This window comes from Amblyomma maculatum, chromosome 1 (genome assembly GCF_055883805.1).
Source record: "Amblyomma maculatum isolate TAMU_Amacu chromosome 1, ASM5588380v1, whole genome shotgun sequence".
Taxonomy (NCBI): Eukaryota; Metazoa; Arthropoda; class Arachnida; order Ixodida; family Ixodidae; genus Amblyomma; species Amblyomma maculatum.
The window spans coordinates 419,711,190-419,728,519 of NC_139344.1; the positions used below are offsets into that span (position 1 = coordinate 419,711,190).

The 17,330-nt window shown below is 42.8% G+C and overlaps 1 protein-coding gene across 1 annotated transcript in view; it reads right to left on the reverse strand.

The window, feature by feature from the left end:
- Nucleotides 1–1,454: 1,454 nt before the first annotated feature.
- LOC146209221 (sodium-coupled monocarboxylate transporter 2-like) overlaps nt 1,455–17,330 on the reverse strand; it is a 61,354-nt gene continuing 45,478 nt past the window's right edge. Inside the window, exons 12-16 of the mRNA XM_084579818.1 lie at nt 16,571–16,657; nt 12,140–12,306; nt 7,744–7,841; nt 4,891–5,012; nt 1,455–1,493 (exon numbers count right to left, since the gene is read on the reverse strand). Of these exons, the coding sequence (XP_084435944.1) occupies nt 1,455–1,493; nt 4,891–5,012; nt 7,744–7,841; nt 12,140–12,306; nt 16,571–16,657 (513 nt within the window). The remainder of the gene's footprint in view (nt 1,494–4,890; nt 5,013–7,743; nt 7,842–12,139; nt 12,307–16,570; nt 16,658–17,330) is intronic.

The window sequence follows — 17,330 nt, forward strand, 5'->3', positions numbered from 1 at the left end:
TTGTACGCCTAGCTTATGACAAACTCCTTTACTACTGACAATGCCGATAGAACGGTGTCCAGTGAGTGATAGTGAGATTGGTATTTTGCTAATGCTTCGTTCATGTCTCGACTGTTCATTCAGGCTTAACAACTTACTGAGCTGCTTTTGGGGATGGGACACGGAAATTTCAAGAGCGGACTATGTCTGTTAAAAGCGTCCCAAGTTGGTTTTGAACGTGCTTCCCCTGATGTTTCTAATTCCCCAAAAGCAATTTTGGGGATAAACCACCGAAATGTTGGAACTATCTTAATTTTAACGCATCAGTGAAGTCGTAACGATGGTAATGGGTGGTGATGAAAAAAGGAGGCAGGAGTCTGTTCGGGATGGAAATCAAAGGCTGTATACAAGTATTTAAATAACCTAATGAAAACTCAAAGAACGACCGGCCTAGCCCAATGGCTAAAGTTGAAGATAGGGACTCAGTGTCCCAATAACGCAGCAGCTTCGCGTACGCTGCACCAGCGATGCTCCAAGCTACCCATGTGCATTTTATTGATTTCACAATACTGCAGGCCAGAGTTGGCCCGAGCAGGTGGGGCATGGAAAACAAATCACAACACTACGGGAAATCATTTCATGTGAAACACAGCAAAAATGAATCTCAAAAGATTATGCAGCAAAGACAAATAGAAATGCATGCTGAAAAATTAAATATAGGATAGTCACTTCCTTTTCAGCGAAACAAAAATGATTTTAGTACCTGTTACACGTTAGGAGAGTAAAAAATCAATTCAGGGTGTACGTTTCATTTTGCTTTGTTTGAGGAAATAAATTGTGCTTAAATGCGTTTGTTTTAGCAAAAAGAGGCTGTAAGGTGTGCTCCCTACTATGGCGAGTGGTTAGATCTGTGGAGTGCCTGAGGAATGAAGGGGGAGAAATGTTAAGCTTACCTGCGATAGTTTTCTGCGCGTATGAAGTAACGGAATGTTATTGTATTTCATGAGCTGTCTTGGGGGAGTCAAACATCCTATATTTATAAAAGATGAAACTTACCGCCTTCCTTTCGATAAGCTCTAGTTGATAGATATCTTTCTTGGTGTGTGGGTCCCACATTTCAGAAGCATATTCAAGTTTGGAGCTGACAAAAGTTTTGTAAGCCAAAAGCTTAATATTGCTAGGAGTATGTTTTAATTTGCGCCTAAAAAAAACAAAGCTTTGAGAAAGCTTTTAGTCAAAGCTTTTAGGCTACATAAGCCTAGTCGGGGTTCCCCTGACTAACTCTTTTCATGGCCTATTAAGACCTTTAGAAATAAGCAAGTTGTAGCGGTCATTCCCTTATTCCCACGCCGGGCTGTGCTGGCCGTAGGAATGACGCCGTCATATTTTGGTTGACAAGCCGAGAAGAAAGGAGTGGCTTTATTGTGGCACTACATATATCGCTGTCTAACTGCCAGACGCTCATTGCTAGAAACTCAGCTGAGGACTTCGCTGAAGTAAGCATTCCTTTTGTCCTGTGAAGTCAGGAACAATTGCGCTCATGACGATGCAAAGAGAATAGAGAGCGGACAACCGCTCTTCCCATTTCGTTTTTGTCTGTCATACTTAAGTGCAATTTATCGCGAGTTTAAAATATATGCTTTAGAGGGCCAGGAAAAGCTATTAGCTAGAATTATATAACTCACGCACTAGCAATAGGGGCTCAATCAATCCTCTCTCTATGCAAACGAAAAAAAATGTTCAGCAGTTTCATTAGCTCTGAACATATTGGTGATCTAAAATGATGCTCCTCTTTTCCCCCCTCAGCTCAACCCACGCTGGCGCGCCAGAAGAAAAGAAGAAAACGAGCCGCGACAGTTCCCTACCGCAGCTTGTCCTGTTCGCCTAACTTGGGAGCGTCGAATGAGCGAGCCCGCCAGGCAACCACACTGACGTCAGTGGGGAGTGTTGTGCGCGGCGATTGGTCACCCATATTGGCTACGAGCGGTCACCAGGACCACTTTTTAAATATTACCTGCCAATTATCGTCTCCACGCAAACCTTTCACATCGGACTCGAATACTCTCAAAGACCACCTTCATGAGTTGCTCGCATTAGAGGTTCACCCCAAGTAGCATCGTAAGGACCCTTTATTACTACAAAACTCAGTTTCTATTCGCATTGGTCCTCTTGCCGGTCATTTTGTTCTCATTCAAAAAAAAAATATTTATGGAGATGTTTTCATGATCTCCGAAGCAGGTTTTTGTTGTGATCATTAACTAATAGTGTATAATTGGAGACCATTACGGTGGGCCTATCTCAATGGATGGCTTTGGTGCAGATGCACCGCCGATGCAAATAACTGTGCCTTGCACTGCTTAAACGGATTGGCGGAGCTCCCTTAGATCGTTAAGTTCTGCCACGCATCCTTGATGTCCATCCTGCAGAACAAGGTGAAAGAGTAAACAATAACGTTACAAGGATGCCCTTAAGCCTGCTTGCGTACTGAAATTAGAAAGCATTGAGAGTTCTAATTCTGCAGTTTCGTTACGAATTCTGCACTTCGGGGATCAGTACTTTGCTGTTCCTACAGTGAACTTCCGACACAGTAAAATTACGGTTGTTAAGGGACGAAATATTGGGGCTGGTCCGCCCAAATTTGGAAGTCACATTTAAGTTGGCCATACGTAAACTAGATTAGACGGCAATTTCGGTTATTTCGAATTAATTCAAATTTCAGCGCTCCGTGGAAGCCAAATTTTGAGGGCTGCCCACTTTAGTTTGCAAGTCGTTGTTGAATTGGGCCTACTCTAACTAGGGTATAGATTAATTTGGTGCAAATCTGGCGAGTTGGAATTTCGGGGTTTGAGGTCTCTAAATGTTGGACCTGGCACAGTTCAATTTGGAGCCAACGACAGAATTGGCCATGCTCGAATTACGTTAGACATCGGTTATGGTAAAATTCTGACTAGGTCAAAATTCGGGGGTGCGGCGCATTCTAATTTAGATGTCGCCACTGAATTGTCCATACTCCACTTAGATTATTCTGTTTTGGCCAAGTTGACACGAGGTTGAAAATTGGAGTGGGGGGCCCAGAAACCAAACTTTCGGGGTGGTCCATCCGAATGTAGAAGCCAGCACTGAATCGGCCATAGCCGAAATATGTTAGACATCAGTTCAAGCACAGTTCTGACGAGGTAAAATTTTTGGGGGCCTATCCAGATTTATAGGTCCCCATCGAGGTGGGCATAATCTAATTAGATTGTACAGCACACTTGGATTTGTTATATTTATTGCCCATGCAATACATGACCAGCAATACCTGCGGACACGCTCTAATAACAGTCTGTACACACACTCTGCCACACAGTCTCCCGACGCGCTCAGACCACACGACTACTGAGCCAAGAAAGGCGTTCGCCTTAAAAATAATACTTAGCATTATGCCGCTTTATATTAGCCCTTCACTGTGGTCCTTCTGTAGAGATGGGCAATAAGGCTGGATACAAGTTCTTCAGAAGTAATTTGGTATAATTGAATACATATTTTTCTCAGTGCTCAGGAAAATAAATTAGGATTTAAAAATAATCAGTCATTGGTGCAATTAACGTTGCATGTATGAAACCTTTCATATTGCAGATCACTGCATCTGTTATTCGGGAATCCTAAGCCTGGCGCACTGTCCTCCAACAAGATCTCTCTCCTCTATATAACTACATGTAGATCATGAGGAGAGAAGTAGTATGTGCTCCCTGTTGCTGGTTTTATCTTTGCAAAATATATCGTATTTTGCGCGCTCTCTCTGAGCAGGCCTTTTGCCGACTTGTTTTTGGATGTCCGATGAAGGTCATTACTTCCTTAAGTCGCAGAAATCGTCCCAAATGGCTTGTTTTTGCAATGTGAATGGCAGGTTGTTTGCGGCGTAAATTACTAAAGAGATGCTAATAAATAAAAAAAAAACCACTTTGGCATCTAAAGGTTATAGAGTTGTCCAGAAGCACCAGAGTGGTTATATCTTGAGAAGAGAGCAACTACAGGCTACTTTGTAAATGTTAGGCATATTCACGGCATCACTGCTGCAACAAACCAGGAAGCTTGCACCTTTCTCGAATTAATACACTAATTCTTTTAATGCGACAGTGTTAAGAGGTTCGTTGAACGGTTAACTCGCCGTGGTAGCAAATGGCGTCGTGTCTAAAAATTTAGGACGTTAGATTGGTCGTGAAGATCGCGACATCGCACAGAACTTGAAGTAACTACAAGGTGAAATAAATTCGTTTTAATTACGCAAAGTGCTTCAAACGTCATTATGACTTGTAAGAATTTAAATTAAGTTGTTTGGATTGAAGAAAACTGGGGTTCATAAATAGGAATTTAATTGGTCTCCTTGGGGAGCATCCAACAAAAATATAAAATACACAGTGCGAAGAAGTAAAAGAACGGCTTCATTGTCAGGCAAGTGATATGCGGACTGCCCTCGAGCCTCTCAAGCGGCTCATTATCGCTGTAGGGCCTTAGCACTAAGGAATTTATATAACGAATGAAAAGCAGCGCTATAGCATGCACTACTGTATCCATCATTCTTCAATAAGCAAGTGATCTCCTATAATCAAAATTAGCAACTGACGTATATGCCCTTGTTGAGCGAAATCTAAATGCAATAAAAACATGCCGCACGTTGTCTCCTATTTTTGTTGTTGGTACAAACAATGTCAGGCAGTGTTCCTTTGTAGTAAACTAGAAACATTATTCCGCCTGGTATGAGATTCTCATATATTTCTGTCTAATGATTTTGTCTTCGCACCTGGGCGTTTATATTGTTTATCGGTCTTTCCCAACGCCCTCCTCAAAATCGACATGGAGTTCCGTGCTACGGCCATACATTGCGCTACCCACCACTTGCATTTCTGCAAGCAGTCTCATCATACACACCTTCGACAGGGGTTCTTGGAGCTCATTGTTCGCATGATTGTTTCTGTGGCGGCTGGCCCTCATGTACTTCCGGACGAACGGACAAATGTACTTGGGATCCACTCGGTCAGTCTCGCTCCGCTCTGGAAACGAGAACATTTTTGGTTAGTGTGCGAGTAGTAATTCCTAACGTATTATACTTTTTCTACGCAACAGTATGGTTGCCTCGAGCACAACGCGATACTATAAAGTGTTATGTACTGCGTCAAATCCTTAGTTTAACTGAGGGGTAGCAAGACACGCGCTTTCAAACTTCGTTTGGCCTACTACTCCGGAATAGCGGCAGGTTTTCTCTCAAGTCAACACCATGCCTTCTTCTATTCTCTCCCCGACACGACAGATTACCACTGAAATGTTTACGTTCCTAAAGAGTGGCGAAGCGAAGCGAAAATTAATTACAGCGACTCACATGAACGCATAGAGATGTGGGCAAACATTGTGTTCAAGGTTAAATAAACACAATTTGCAGACACAGCTTTCACCGGCACTTTCGCTTGGCTGCCATATGTTTCAGTTGTTGAACGTGCTACCTTTTTCAGTTTTTTTTCTTGTTTCAGCGCGTGCCCATAATCAATTTTTGAATGTGCTGAGGCAGTGTAATTAGCGGATGCAGACAGCTAAAAAAATGCTGAAAACACGCTCTCAAGATCCTTCTGCGAAGCCTGAATAATTCTCAGTTACAGAGCTCGCAATAAAATTGTTTTTCGCCTAAATCTGCCGCGAAAGCTTTTCATGAAACGACGCTATTTTATAAAACGGACTCTCGACGCTTCAGGATCTCTGGAGGCAACATTGCTAGGCCTGCGCACGACTTAGCAGATGTGCTAGTCCTAAGTGATAGTAGATCGAAACAGGCGTATCTCTAGTTTTACTCTATTAGAATGTGACATGACAATAAGTTGAGAGCTGAGAAAGTCTGATCAGTGGATTCAGGATTCAGACTTCACCTGAACCCCTTTTATCAGAAATTTTGAGTTGAAGTGCGCGATTGAACTGTGAGACTAGAAGAAACAAAACTAAACATTCGGAAAAACGCCAATCACCCCCAAATTAAAAGACATAGAGGTTTGAACATCAAATTGCTATTTTTTTTCATGTTCGAAAGCAAAAGACGGAGAGACTAAGCGTCGCATAATATTGCTGGCAGATACATGCCAAAAGAGCCTGTTAACAGTCAACAAGAGTCATAGATCAATGAAATTCACTTCACTACATAAGCAACATGGAGACCTTAAGGTAGCTACAGATATAAAACCGTCGTAGGTTCAGTTTGGCTGAGAAAGCTAAAGATTTTAATGCGGCATCGAGTAGGATGAACGCCATAAAGGATGATTCCAGAAAACTCAACCACACGGGCTTCTTTAACGCGCACGAATGTACCAAATTACGAGTAAATAGACTCTGTCTTTTTGCCTGCATCAAAGCGCGGCCGTCTCTGCCCAGCACCGAACCGGCATCTTCGGGATAATAGGTCGCCCACCATACCCATTGAGCCATGACAGTGGTACGGACGTCTGTGATATTAGGCAAAAGGACGAGAGGCTTTTCGTATTACATTTCACCGTCTTTGGCGGCCCGCATAGGCTAAACCCTAATGTGAAGAGCGCGGTAACTGCTCAGTCCACAGGCTGCCCCTGTTCAATAGTAATATCCAAACCTAATAATATTATTAATTTGTTCACAGGAAGGGAAGGGCGCAGTATCTGTCACATTTGCCCTGTGGACACCTGAACAGTGCCGGAAGGGAAGGGTGGAAGGTGGGAATGAAAGTAGAAAGAGAAAAATAGCAGCCATAGTAGAGGGCTACGGAGTAATTTCGACCACCTGGGGATCTTTAACGTGGGCTGACATAGCACAGCACACGGACGCCACTTCGTTTCGCCTCCATCGAAACGCAACAGCCGCAGTCGGGTTCGAACCCGCGAACTCAGGCACAGTAGTCGGGCCTCTTACCACTAGCTGCACCACCCCGGCGAGGCATTATAACGTCGACTTTGAGAAAGAAATTTCAATGACAGTCAATTGGAGATAATATAAACAATCTATGCATATATCAGTGCCTACGAAATTGTTTCACGGCCCCTGCCTGGACGAAGGAGTTAAAAGGCTTATATATCCTAAACGCACATGTAGATATGGTTATATTAATCAAGAATATCCTTATCTTCTTGCCTACTTCAGGCCCTATACTACGTTTCATTGCATTATCAGTATATCTGCATAAGTTCGGCCCGACTGTGTCTTGCAGAAACGAACACTGCGAAAAGATGTACTACTGTCCTTTATAATCAACCACTACAAATACGGCCATATTCCTGAGATGAAAGCAGCTCAGCGTGCATGCACAATTAAACACTTCTGGGAGAAACAAAAGCGCAGAGAACTTCGACACAAAGCAGCTAGAAAGTAAAAGCACAAATAACCACAAAGGTAAGTTCACAAGAGCGAGATTTTTTATCATTGGTGTTTTGTTTCCTGTGTCTAGTTTCTAGCGCCGTTTTCCTCTTTAGAGAGGCGAGAAATGAAGAGAAACAAAGACGTCAGAAGCATGACTACCATCTTGACCGACTCCGGTTCACGCAATTACCCCCCCCCCCCCCCCCCAATCACACAGCCGTAGAACATAGTGATTTAAGTCTAAGGAAAGTAGAAAAAGTATAAAACAATTACTGCCTAGAACAAGGGAAAAAAATTTACTTTTTGCATACTAAGTACGACAATTAGCAGATTTCTGCAAAGTGCGATAATAATTTTAGCAACCGTCTCTTCAAGCCAGCGCTTGAGAGCAAATGGATCACTTCGTCACCATCTTACCGAAGATAAGGCAGACGGCCAGTGAGACCATCATGTGCACGAGGAAGCCAACCAAGACGAACCAGATGAAGGAGATGTGGTAGAATCTGTAGATTCCACTGCTCACAGAAGAGGAAAAGATGTCGGTTTCCTCAAGCACTCCAAATTCACAGATGTGTTTATCCCGACATTGCAAAGCATTCTTTTTCTCACATTCTAATTACATCAATAAAGTGTGTCGAATATAATAGTTCTTCTTGCCTTTTCTCTGCAGTGCGTGTTGATAAATCCACTGGATTTTGAAGTACTTAACCACGGCCGCTCAATGGAGGCGAACTTGGGTGCGGCCCGTCGCGTCGCCCAGAAGAGCCGTATTGCGCCTAGTTCTCATCGCCACCGCTGCGGCGCCACCGCTCCGGGACGAGTCCGGGCGGAGAGCTGCGCGCAGCGGCCGTGGCTGTGCTTTCTTTTCGACGTCCCCGTGGTCGGCGCTTGCTCAATTTAGGATTATGAGCGGCGTTTCACACAGTATGTGATGGTATGTGCAGGTTTGCTATTGATAAGGTGATATCGGCAAGTCATCATCACTATAGGCCTTTCCAAGTCATTCGTGGTCTTCCGTTTAAAACGAGAACGAGGCAGTCGTGTGCTTCGCTGAGTGCGCACCCATTTAGTTGCGTTTCAACCACTGTAATAACGTATTAGATATTGCAATCTTGAAATCGGGACATGGTTTGGGGCCATTTATTCAGCGTGCACTTTTCTGGAAACTTACAATTCAGGACGTAGCGTTCAACATTATTGTTCAGCCTGTTCCTCCGTTTTCACTGGAAATAATATTCAAGTGGGTACCACCACCAAAACATACTAGCTAACACAAACTGTTGCAAAAGAAACAACACAAGACAGCCCGTTCAACGACACGCCCGCAGGCTCAGGCAATTTTTTTCTCGTTTGATTATGAAGCCGCGTGATGCACAAAAGACACGCAAGCTTATTTTACATGCGAAGAACTTTTCTCGAAAAAGGTTTATGTGCAAGCGTGATTTTTTCCACTGTCTGATTGATGTTGCCTGTCCAGTTGGTCAACAGTGGTCGCATTAGTTTGGTTAGGTCCTTAGTGTGACGGCGGTCTTCTCTCTCGCAAATCAACTCCGGAAATTGCACAAAATAGGGAAGACGGGATGAAATTAACATGTTGCATAGCTTGCTGCTTCTTATGACCTGCGGGCACTTCATCACCTTGCTAACAAAGGTGCATGGGGATTTTCAGATACCTTAGTTGCCCATCATCAAGAATTTTCATAAGTCCAGGGTTTTGCAGGAATCACAAGGCACAAAGTTAATAAATGGATGGGGACTAATAAAATAAAATTATTGACACTCTAAAGTAAGCACTAGAAGTTATTTAAATTTTGGTAATATATAAATAATGAAAACACGAGCAGGCACTGAAAACAGAATAAATAAAAACGTTTCATGAGATTCTGTAAAACTATTCATACTTTCTCTTCAAATGCACGTGCAAGGTAACCAGCCAAGAATGCAATCGGTGCTAACTCTATGTCAGCTGCTGGTTCACACCACACATGAATGAATACAAGCTGACTCGAAAACTCTCTCGCAGCAGACGTGATATGGCAGTTGGCAAAGTACGACTTTCATAATCACGAATGCCAAGTTTTATAGCTGCCTATTGTTTATAGGTGCATTTGCAGACTGATGCTTGCAAGTTGCCAACCTGCGCAAAGCATGGCAAAATGTGTATACTCTCAGTCCATATATTTTTTTTTTCGCTAGTGGTACCTTCAGTTTTTTCTCCGAGGTGAAAACGGCAGCCCTTGCGTCAACTTTGTCGTTCCTGCCTTTGCATGAATTGCCTTAGGCTGCTAAAAAGCGATTCTATAGACCAGCTTTCAGAGCCTGCTTTAGGGCGTATCGGAAGCTGAAAATAAGATTCGGTTAAATGCAATGCACTAGTAAGGCACACAGAAGACATTGTTGTAAGATACTTGATGTGATCAAGAAGGTACTTAATTTGCGCCACTGTGGATCTGGTTGTCATGATTGTTGCTTCGTACGTTTGTTTGGTTATCCTTTGCTTCGACGTGCCTCCTTGGACCTGAATGTTTTCGATATGGCAAAATCCAACTCTAACCAAGAGAGTCGCTCGTCATCTGACAAATAGAGCGGCTCCTCTTGGTGTCTCCATGGCTTCACTTATGCGATGTTGGGCAAGGCATACCATTTTGATATCATCGTCATAAAAGTGATCGTGGCGCAGCTATCTTGAAACAAACATACTTCAGGATGACACGGGGGGTTGTCCAGGAGAAAATGAAGTGCAGCTATAACAAGTGGGGAAAATAAAGCCATTGACCTGCGCACATTAATTTTTTCAAGTTGTTTGGCTCAACATGAGCCCGCGTGAGTAACTTAACTTGTAATGTGGGCAGTTCGGGAACACGGAGAGGACAACTGAAGGAAGCAGGATCTTCAGTTTTATGTTCTTCCTGTAATCGTCATCTGTGAAGTGCAGTGAGTATACCAGTGACTTTTCACTCGGCTCCCACCGGCTTCCTTTTCCGTCCGAGCCCTCCCGAGATATGTTTTTCAGTCATGCTGCTCGACGTTGTGAATCGCACGGGAACTCATGGTAACCGATCTTGCTTTCGTGGTGCGCAGCGGCACACAGCAGTTGCCTGGCATGGTGCTGCACACGCTTAGGACGCTGTTGACACAGGCATCGATGACACGCATGCAGAACTATCAGAACCACGCGGTTATGCTGAGTAGTCAAAACGATAACACGCGCCAACCCAGCCAGCGCGCTCCTTCCGCGTCGTCTGCTCGTCCGTGTCGGCGGCGCATTGTCCTGGAGTGGTGGCGCCCCCGCGGAGAATGACGGCGGAAACTGTAACTTCTCCCAATACGCGCTTCCCCAGCCATTGAGGCGCGACGCGACGGGCCGCACCAAGTGCGCCTCCATTTAGCGGCCGTGACTTAACACTGGCTATGCTATCTTGGTCTGGTCTGATGTCAACGCTAGCAGATGGCTGTCTACCTGCTCCCTCAGAAAAGATGGAGGACCTGAAATACTGCAATACTATTTCCAATCAGATCGTGTTATCAGATACGCCTTAGATGCGCAATATGACCGCGGACAATTGTTAAAAGAAATAAAAGAAACTGCCCATTTTACAGAGTCTGTGAACGGAAATAAGCATTTTCCCTAAGAAAGATTATTTTCCTACTCCAGCGCTCTTTAAAGTTTTCGCAAACAATTAAAATTTAGTTTATTAAAAAATATTCAAATCAAGTGTAGAACAAAATGTCATGAGGAGCGGTATTGGAAATATTTCACGTGTGGTGTTCTTTTTACGAAAGATCATTCACACAATGGCCAACACAGTTTTTTTTCTTCAAAAAATATTGTGACCACTTTTCTTGTTTGGTAAGCTTCGCGTGAAATAGCGAAGAAGCTGCTATATGACTGCGAATATTACTGCGATATCAGTCAATGCACTTCCCCAGAATATCTAGCATCCGCGTTGGGCACAAAACATCACGATGTGCGTCCGACAGACACTAGTTGGCAGGTGTCCGACACTGATTGGCCATTGGGTTGTATGACGTCATGAGTTGACATGATATGGCAGAGCCGAGCTGGCAGACGCTGATTAGTGGGGATTATTTTAGATGAGATGATAAGTTTGAATTAGAAAACTTATTCCCAGTCAGACACTCCACCCCTAAGCCATGAAGGCAAATTCGTATGGTCAGGTTAAAGATGAATTTATATCTATGTTGGGCGGTGTTTCAAATAACGTACAAGCTTACCACTCTATGCTCACGAACGCGTGTAAACATTACTGAGCAAATTAAAGAACAAATAATTAACCGAACATAAATACGATTGCACGCGAGCGCGGAATTGCGATGGCAGGCGGCAGACGCGTGGCCTTGTACGTTTTCCGACCATACTCGAAGACGGAGCATAAGTTCCCCGATAGGATATCGTTAATGATTTTACTCCTTATGTATAGTGTAGTGTACGGAAAGTAGTACCCAAATCGAAAGCCCCCCCATCTTATAATCTTACAAAAAACTAAAAATGTGAAGCTGATACATGTGATTACATCTGTACGCCCCATCACGTCTTAAGAAAGATTTCAACTGCTTCGCTACGCTAACACAAGACAGTGGGGCATTCAGATATAGTGCGACACCCTACATAAGGGAAAGAAATTAAACCTGCTTCGGTTTGAACTTAATTTACAAGCCAGCGCTTCTGAAACGCGGAAACTAAGCTGCTTCGAGTCAGTACTGAATAGTGCACACAGCTGTTGCTCTAGAGTTTCTTGTTGTATATTGGAATGAAGCTGCAGACTGCGCTAAGAGAGCTCCAGCGACCTACGTTGGTGTTGCCGCTGGTTCATAGGATCCGGCGGTAATTGTTTGGTTGAAGTCCGTGCAGCCAGCGGTGGAAGTGGGCAGGACGTTTGGCTTGCGCGGGTACACAACGGAGCCGATCGCCAGCCACGAAGTGAAGACTATTGCCGACAGGAGTCCCGCCATTGCGGCCTGAATTTCGAGTGCGTGAGGGAAACCAAGTGGCGAAAAGCAAGATAGGCACGTACCGCACTCTTCTAGCCTGAAAAGATCAAGGCTGCGGTAGAAAAAAAAAAATATATCTTCAAAAGTAAATTCTCCGGACATGGAAACGATTCATTTTCAAGGCTATATACGTGCATGTCCAGTCGTCATGACATGTACGAAACTTAATAAAACTAATGTGCAATGCCATGATTAAGAGCTGATCTTAAGTGCCTTCTTAATTTATTAAGACGAAAACGTTCGGATTGTAATTCAGGCAGCAAGTGACTCTGGTATGCCTATGATTCCGGCTTTACAAACTGAGGGATATCATTAGGAATTCGATGCAGGCATCGCTTGGTGAGCATTTCGGTAAAAGTTTACATTGAATAACTTTCTTGCACCTGGAGAAGCCTGAACTAGATAGTACGTTGCCTACTTTGGAATTGTAAGCAATTGTCACAAGCAAAACCTGTGTCATGAAATTGTGGCCACTGGCACAATGCTCAAAGAGATTACTATTGATAATAGTGATATAGATGATGAGGCTTCAGAGTGAAATCGAACCAGCCAATCTGTATTTATCATCACGATGATAGTAAGGCCCAGCCACGTCACCAGTTATCTCCGGAACTCAAAGTGCATTTATTGTTACCGTAAACATTTACTGCAGGAAGGATTCGAGCAAATACCAGACCGGGCTTTGGATCCTTAGCAACAATATAGTCAAAACTCGATTTACCGAAACCCTATTTAACGAACATCCCAATTTGACGAAGGTCCCGAATTAACGAATATATCATAATTCCCCCTCAGACTACCATAGGATCCAATGCTTTGACTAACTCGAAATAACGAAATCAATTCCGTGATCTGTCCCGATTTAACGAATCTTTTTTCTAAAAATGAAGCTGGAACGTCGCCATGTTTAATCTATTTTGTACAGAGCACGTCAAAAACTATCGATCGTGAGCCCGCGGTTACAGCGCGGGGCATCTTCGTCCCGCTTCTTTCAAACTGCGCGGCGCAAAACGAGAGTTGAGAGGGCTCAATTGAATTTACCAGATGGTGCCAGCCGTAACAAAAAAAGACTTTTCATGTAGCATTCCAAGGGTCGGTGTTGCACTTCAGTGCTTTTTTTTGGGGCGTACTTCTTGTGGTTCGTTCGCCATTGTGCTTTTTCGAATATGTACCCGTGCCTTTTAGTGCATGCTTCTCACAGGCTCAGCTTGTTATGCCTACAGTGCTAAGTAGCTCGTCAGACCTACGAGAAATCAGTGCTGTAGTTGCGCACAAAGCGCACGCAGGCAGCGATCACCAACTTCTTTAGTGGAAAACAAATTTTCAGTCCTATCGGGCTCGTCTTGGTGAGTAACAATTTTCGTTTCGTGTGTGCAACCAGTGCCGATCATTTTTGCTGGCCGCATTTCATTTTGGGAGATTTAAGGATTGGCTAGTATGATGTCGCAGTGGCTTTATAAGTACCGCCACATCTTATAATCGAATGCACCAAATTATAGGATCAAGAAATGCCTCTCTCGATTTAATGAAGTTCCCGATTTACCAAAATAATTTGACGGCTCCCGTCAACTGCGGTAAATTGAGTTTCAACTGCATAATATTATTGGCTCACCCAGAATAGAAAATAAAACGTTTAGAAAACGGCACTATTTGTTAGCCGCAGAAGAGGGCCACGTCAAGTTTTTTTTTTTTTTTCGTAATTCTAAGTGCCTTTAAGAAGCTTGATAAACTCTACGTGGTTTGCTTAGGTGCTTTTGTAAGTCGCTTTGAAGCAGGTACACTCTTCACAATTTTTATTCACCTGAAATATTGCATCGCTGATTGTAACGTGTATAATGCTTCTCGGCTACACCACTTGTGAATTTGTGCTGTAATTTAACGCACGAAGCGGTACCTAAAGGTCCCTGTTTTTTTTTTTTTTCAATAGCATGCTACTTGCCTGATTCAGTCAGAAATAACCTAAAATCCACATCGTCTGGTACGATCTAAAGCCAGATGAGCAGCATACATCACAAGGGTTTTTGCGGCGCATTTACGCTTAAATAACGGACAAAAATAAATTCGCGGGCACCTACAGTTTTAGACCGATCTTTGCCCAAATAAAGCGAAATGAATAACAACCACTGTTGCACATGCTGCTTGAGTTGGCTCGTTGTCGCAGCAAAAGATTATTATTTTTAGTTAATTGTGATGGGGTAATGAAGCAAACCTCCCGTCTTAACAGGTTATTACAGTAAAAATACCATTCAATATTACGCCATGTGTTAACCCTTGGTGCGAATGAGCCTGTTTCAAGATAATGACTACATAGGGAAAATTATTAAGAGGATTAAGCGACATATCTCGCAAACAGCTAGCCTCGTTCGCCGAGTTTCGAGCAATGACAGAGGAGTTAAGAAATTGTTGCTTCGACGCATTATTCAGACATTTGTCATTAGTCAAATCAGCTATCAGCGAATCAGGTGCAGTGGTGGCGTAGAGATAGAACAGCGCCAGCCCCTACCCTAAATTGCAGGCAGGCCGTTGCGTGGTGTAATCTTCAGACTGGGATATTCCCCGCTCCTGGTGAGCCATATGCTCCCAGGAGAAAGACCAGATTTCCGTGTAAACTGTGTACTCGAGAGAGACCCTCGAACACGTCATCTGGGACTGCTTCTTTTTTTTTTCTGGGAGGGGCCTAAATCTGACGCCGCAAATCTGAAAGCCTGCGCGGGGCTGCTCGGATCCTGGGTTCCAGCTAGCCGCCATCCAGCTGGCCTAGGACGCTGCCGGCGAACCACGTCTGTTGGCCTGCCTCTTGAGTGGGGCCCCTCGCCATCCGCCCACAAGCGACGGATATTTGGAACTCCTTCACCCGCTGGTGCAAATAAAAAGTGCTACTCTCTCTCTCTCTCTCTCTCTATATATATATATATATATATATATATATATATATATAGAGAGAGAGAGAGAGACGAATATATATATATATATATAGAGGCGTATATATATATATATATATATATATATATATATATATATATATATATATATATATATATATATATATATATATATATATATATATATATATATATATATATATATATATATAGAGAGAGAGAGAGAGACGAATATATATATATATATATATATATGAAGGAAAGAAGCCAACAGTCGGCGAGGCCAAGGAAAGCGTTGGGGATAGTACTTTGTCTTTTTCATTTTTTTATTTTTTTTTTATATTTGCTTGTATAATCACAGAAATTAGTATTGTAATCTGTTTAGGGGAAAGATAATTAAACACAAAGTAGAAGAAAAAACAACGTGCCGATGGTGGGGACCGAACCCACGACCTCCGAATATCGCGTCCGGTGCTATATATATATATATATATATATATATATATATATATATATATATATATATATATATATATATATATATATATATATATATATATATATATATATATATATATATATAGATGTCACATAACTTTCCCGATTATCTATTTTATTCCAGCAGATCTATTTTATTACGCCATTGTTAAGATGAATATCCATTCAGTAATGTTTGTTTCTCCAAAGACGGAGAGCGAGAATTTCTTCTCCCTCTCTTAACACTGGCGTAATGTGCGGAGTTATTCTCCATTCTCAATTCTACCTTGAAGAAGGACGGTCCACCGTCCGAAACTGTTGGAATAAAATGGATAATCGGGAAAGTTATGTGACATCCTGTTTGAATCTAACTCTGGCCCATTAGTAACAAGCGAACCATGTATATATATATATATATATATATATATTAGCAGTTTCGTTCTAATTTCATTCCAACTCGACGCTGATAGTTGTTGGCTTCCGTCTAATCACGCCTTGGTTACTGGATGAAATCCCAGACATGCTGGCAGCAAGATAAATTACCCTTATGCTGTGCGACTGCAGCATTTTTGAAGTACCTGCGGGGTCCTTCAGACACTATATGTTGAAGAGGATAAAATCTGCAATTGTATTTACATTTTTGTGTACCATGAACTTCAGGAAAAATGTCATCGTGTATTGCAAGCACTAAATCGATATTTGCCTTTACGGTGAAGCAATGCCGCGGCCTGAGTAACAAGTTTAATTTACGTGCCAAATTCTCTGCAGTGAGTTCTTTAAATTTGAAATTCATCTGGGCCGGCATTCATATCGTATAGGCTGTATAGTGTTACTTTCCCTCGATGGCACAGTGTTTGATCTAATTTTCTCACCTTTTTCTTGCAGCAGGGAAAAAAGACGCCGAGAACAAAGACGGCCAGGAGGGGACCAGACATTGCGCCGACGAACGATCCTGTAGCCTGCATTAGCAACAAATTTACGCAAAGAAGATGGAGGAACTCTGTCAGCAATACCTCTAATGTAATAAAGTTTCTCCTATCATATCCTATCCATCACATGAGGCATCTTTGAACTGTTGAATGCTGAAGCACTATGCAAGATGATGCGAGTTTGGCTAAGCCTGGGACCTCCCCGAGCTCTGTCGACGCCTTCAGATGATAAACTAATGGTTTTAAGACATGAAATTCAACAATTGGAGCCTTTTTAAATTCCATTTGTGTATCTAGAGTCAGTCAGAGGTTATCTCCACTTGGACGTCGTCTCATGGGCTTCGTTGACAGTCAAGAAAAGAAAGTACTACTCACGCGATGATGTTTTATGGCATTTTCTCACTTCTTTATTGTTTTACCGTGTGCGTTACGAGTTCAAGTTGTAGATGAAATATTTCTAGCACGGTGTTTCTAAGCGCTTTAAGATGCTTTAGAAGCGTTTTATGCTGATCAACCTGTCCTGTGTTGCACCGACACAGAACAGCGCCCGTCCCGTGTATCTCTTCTTGTGTCCTGCTCATTTATGTATAGAGGCAGCACATTTACTAGGAGATTTTTCTATCTCACGTTTCGCAGGCGTTTCTAAGGTGCGGCTCGCACTGGCACTTTATTTCGATGCGTATATGATGCTTGTGCACTTGAA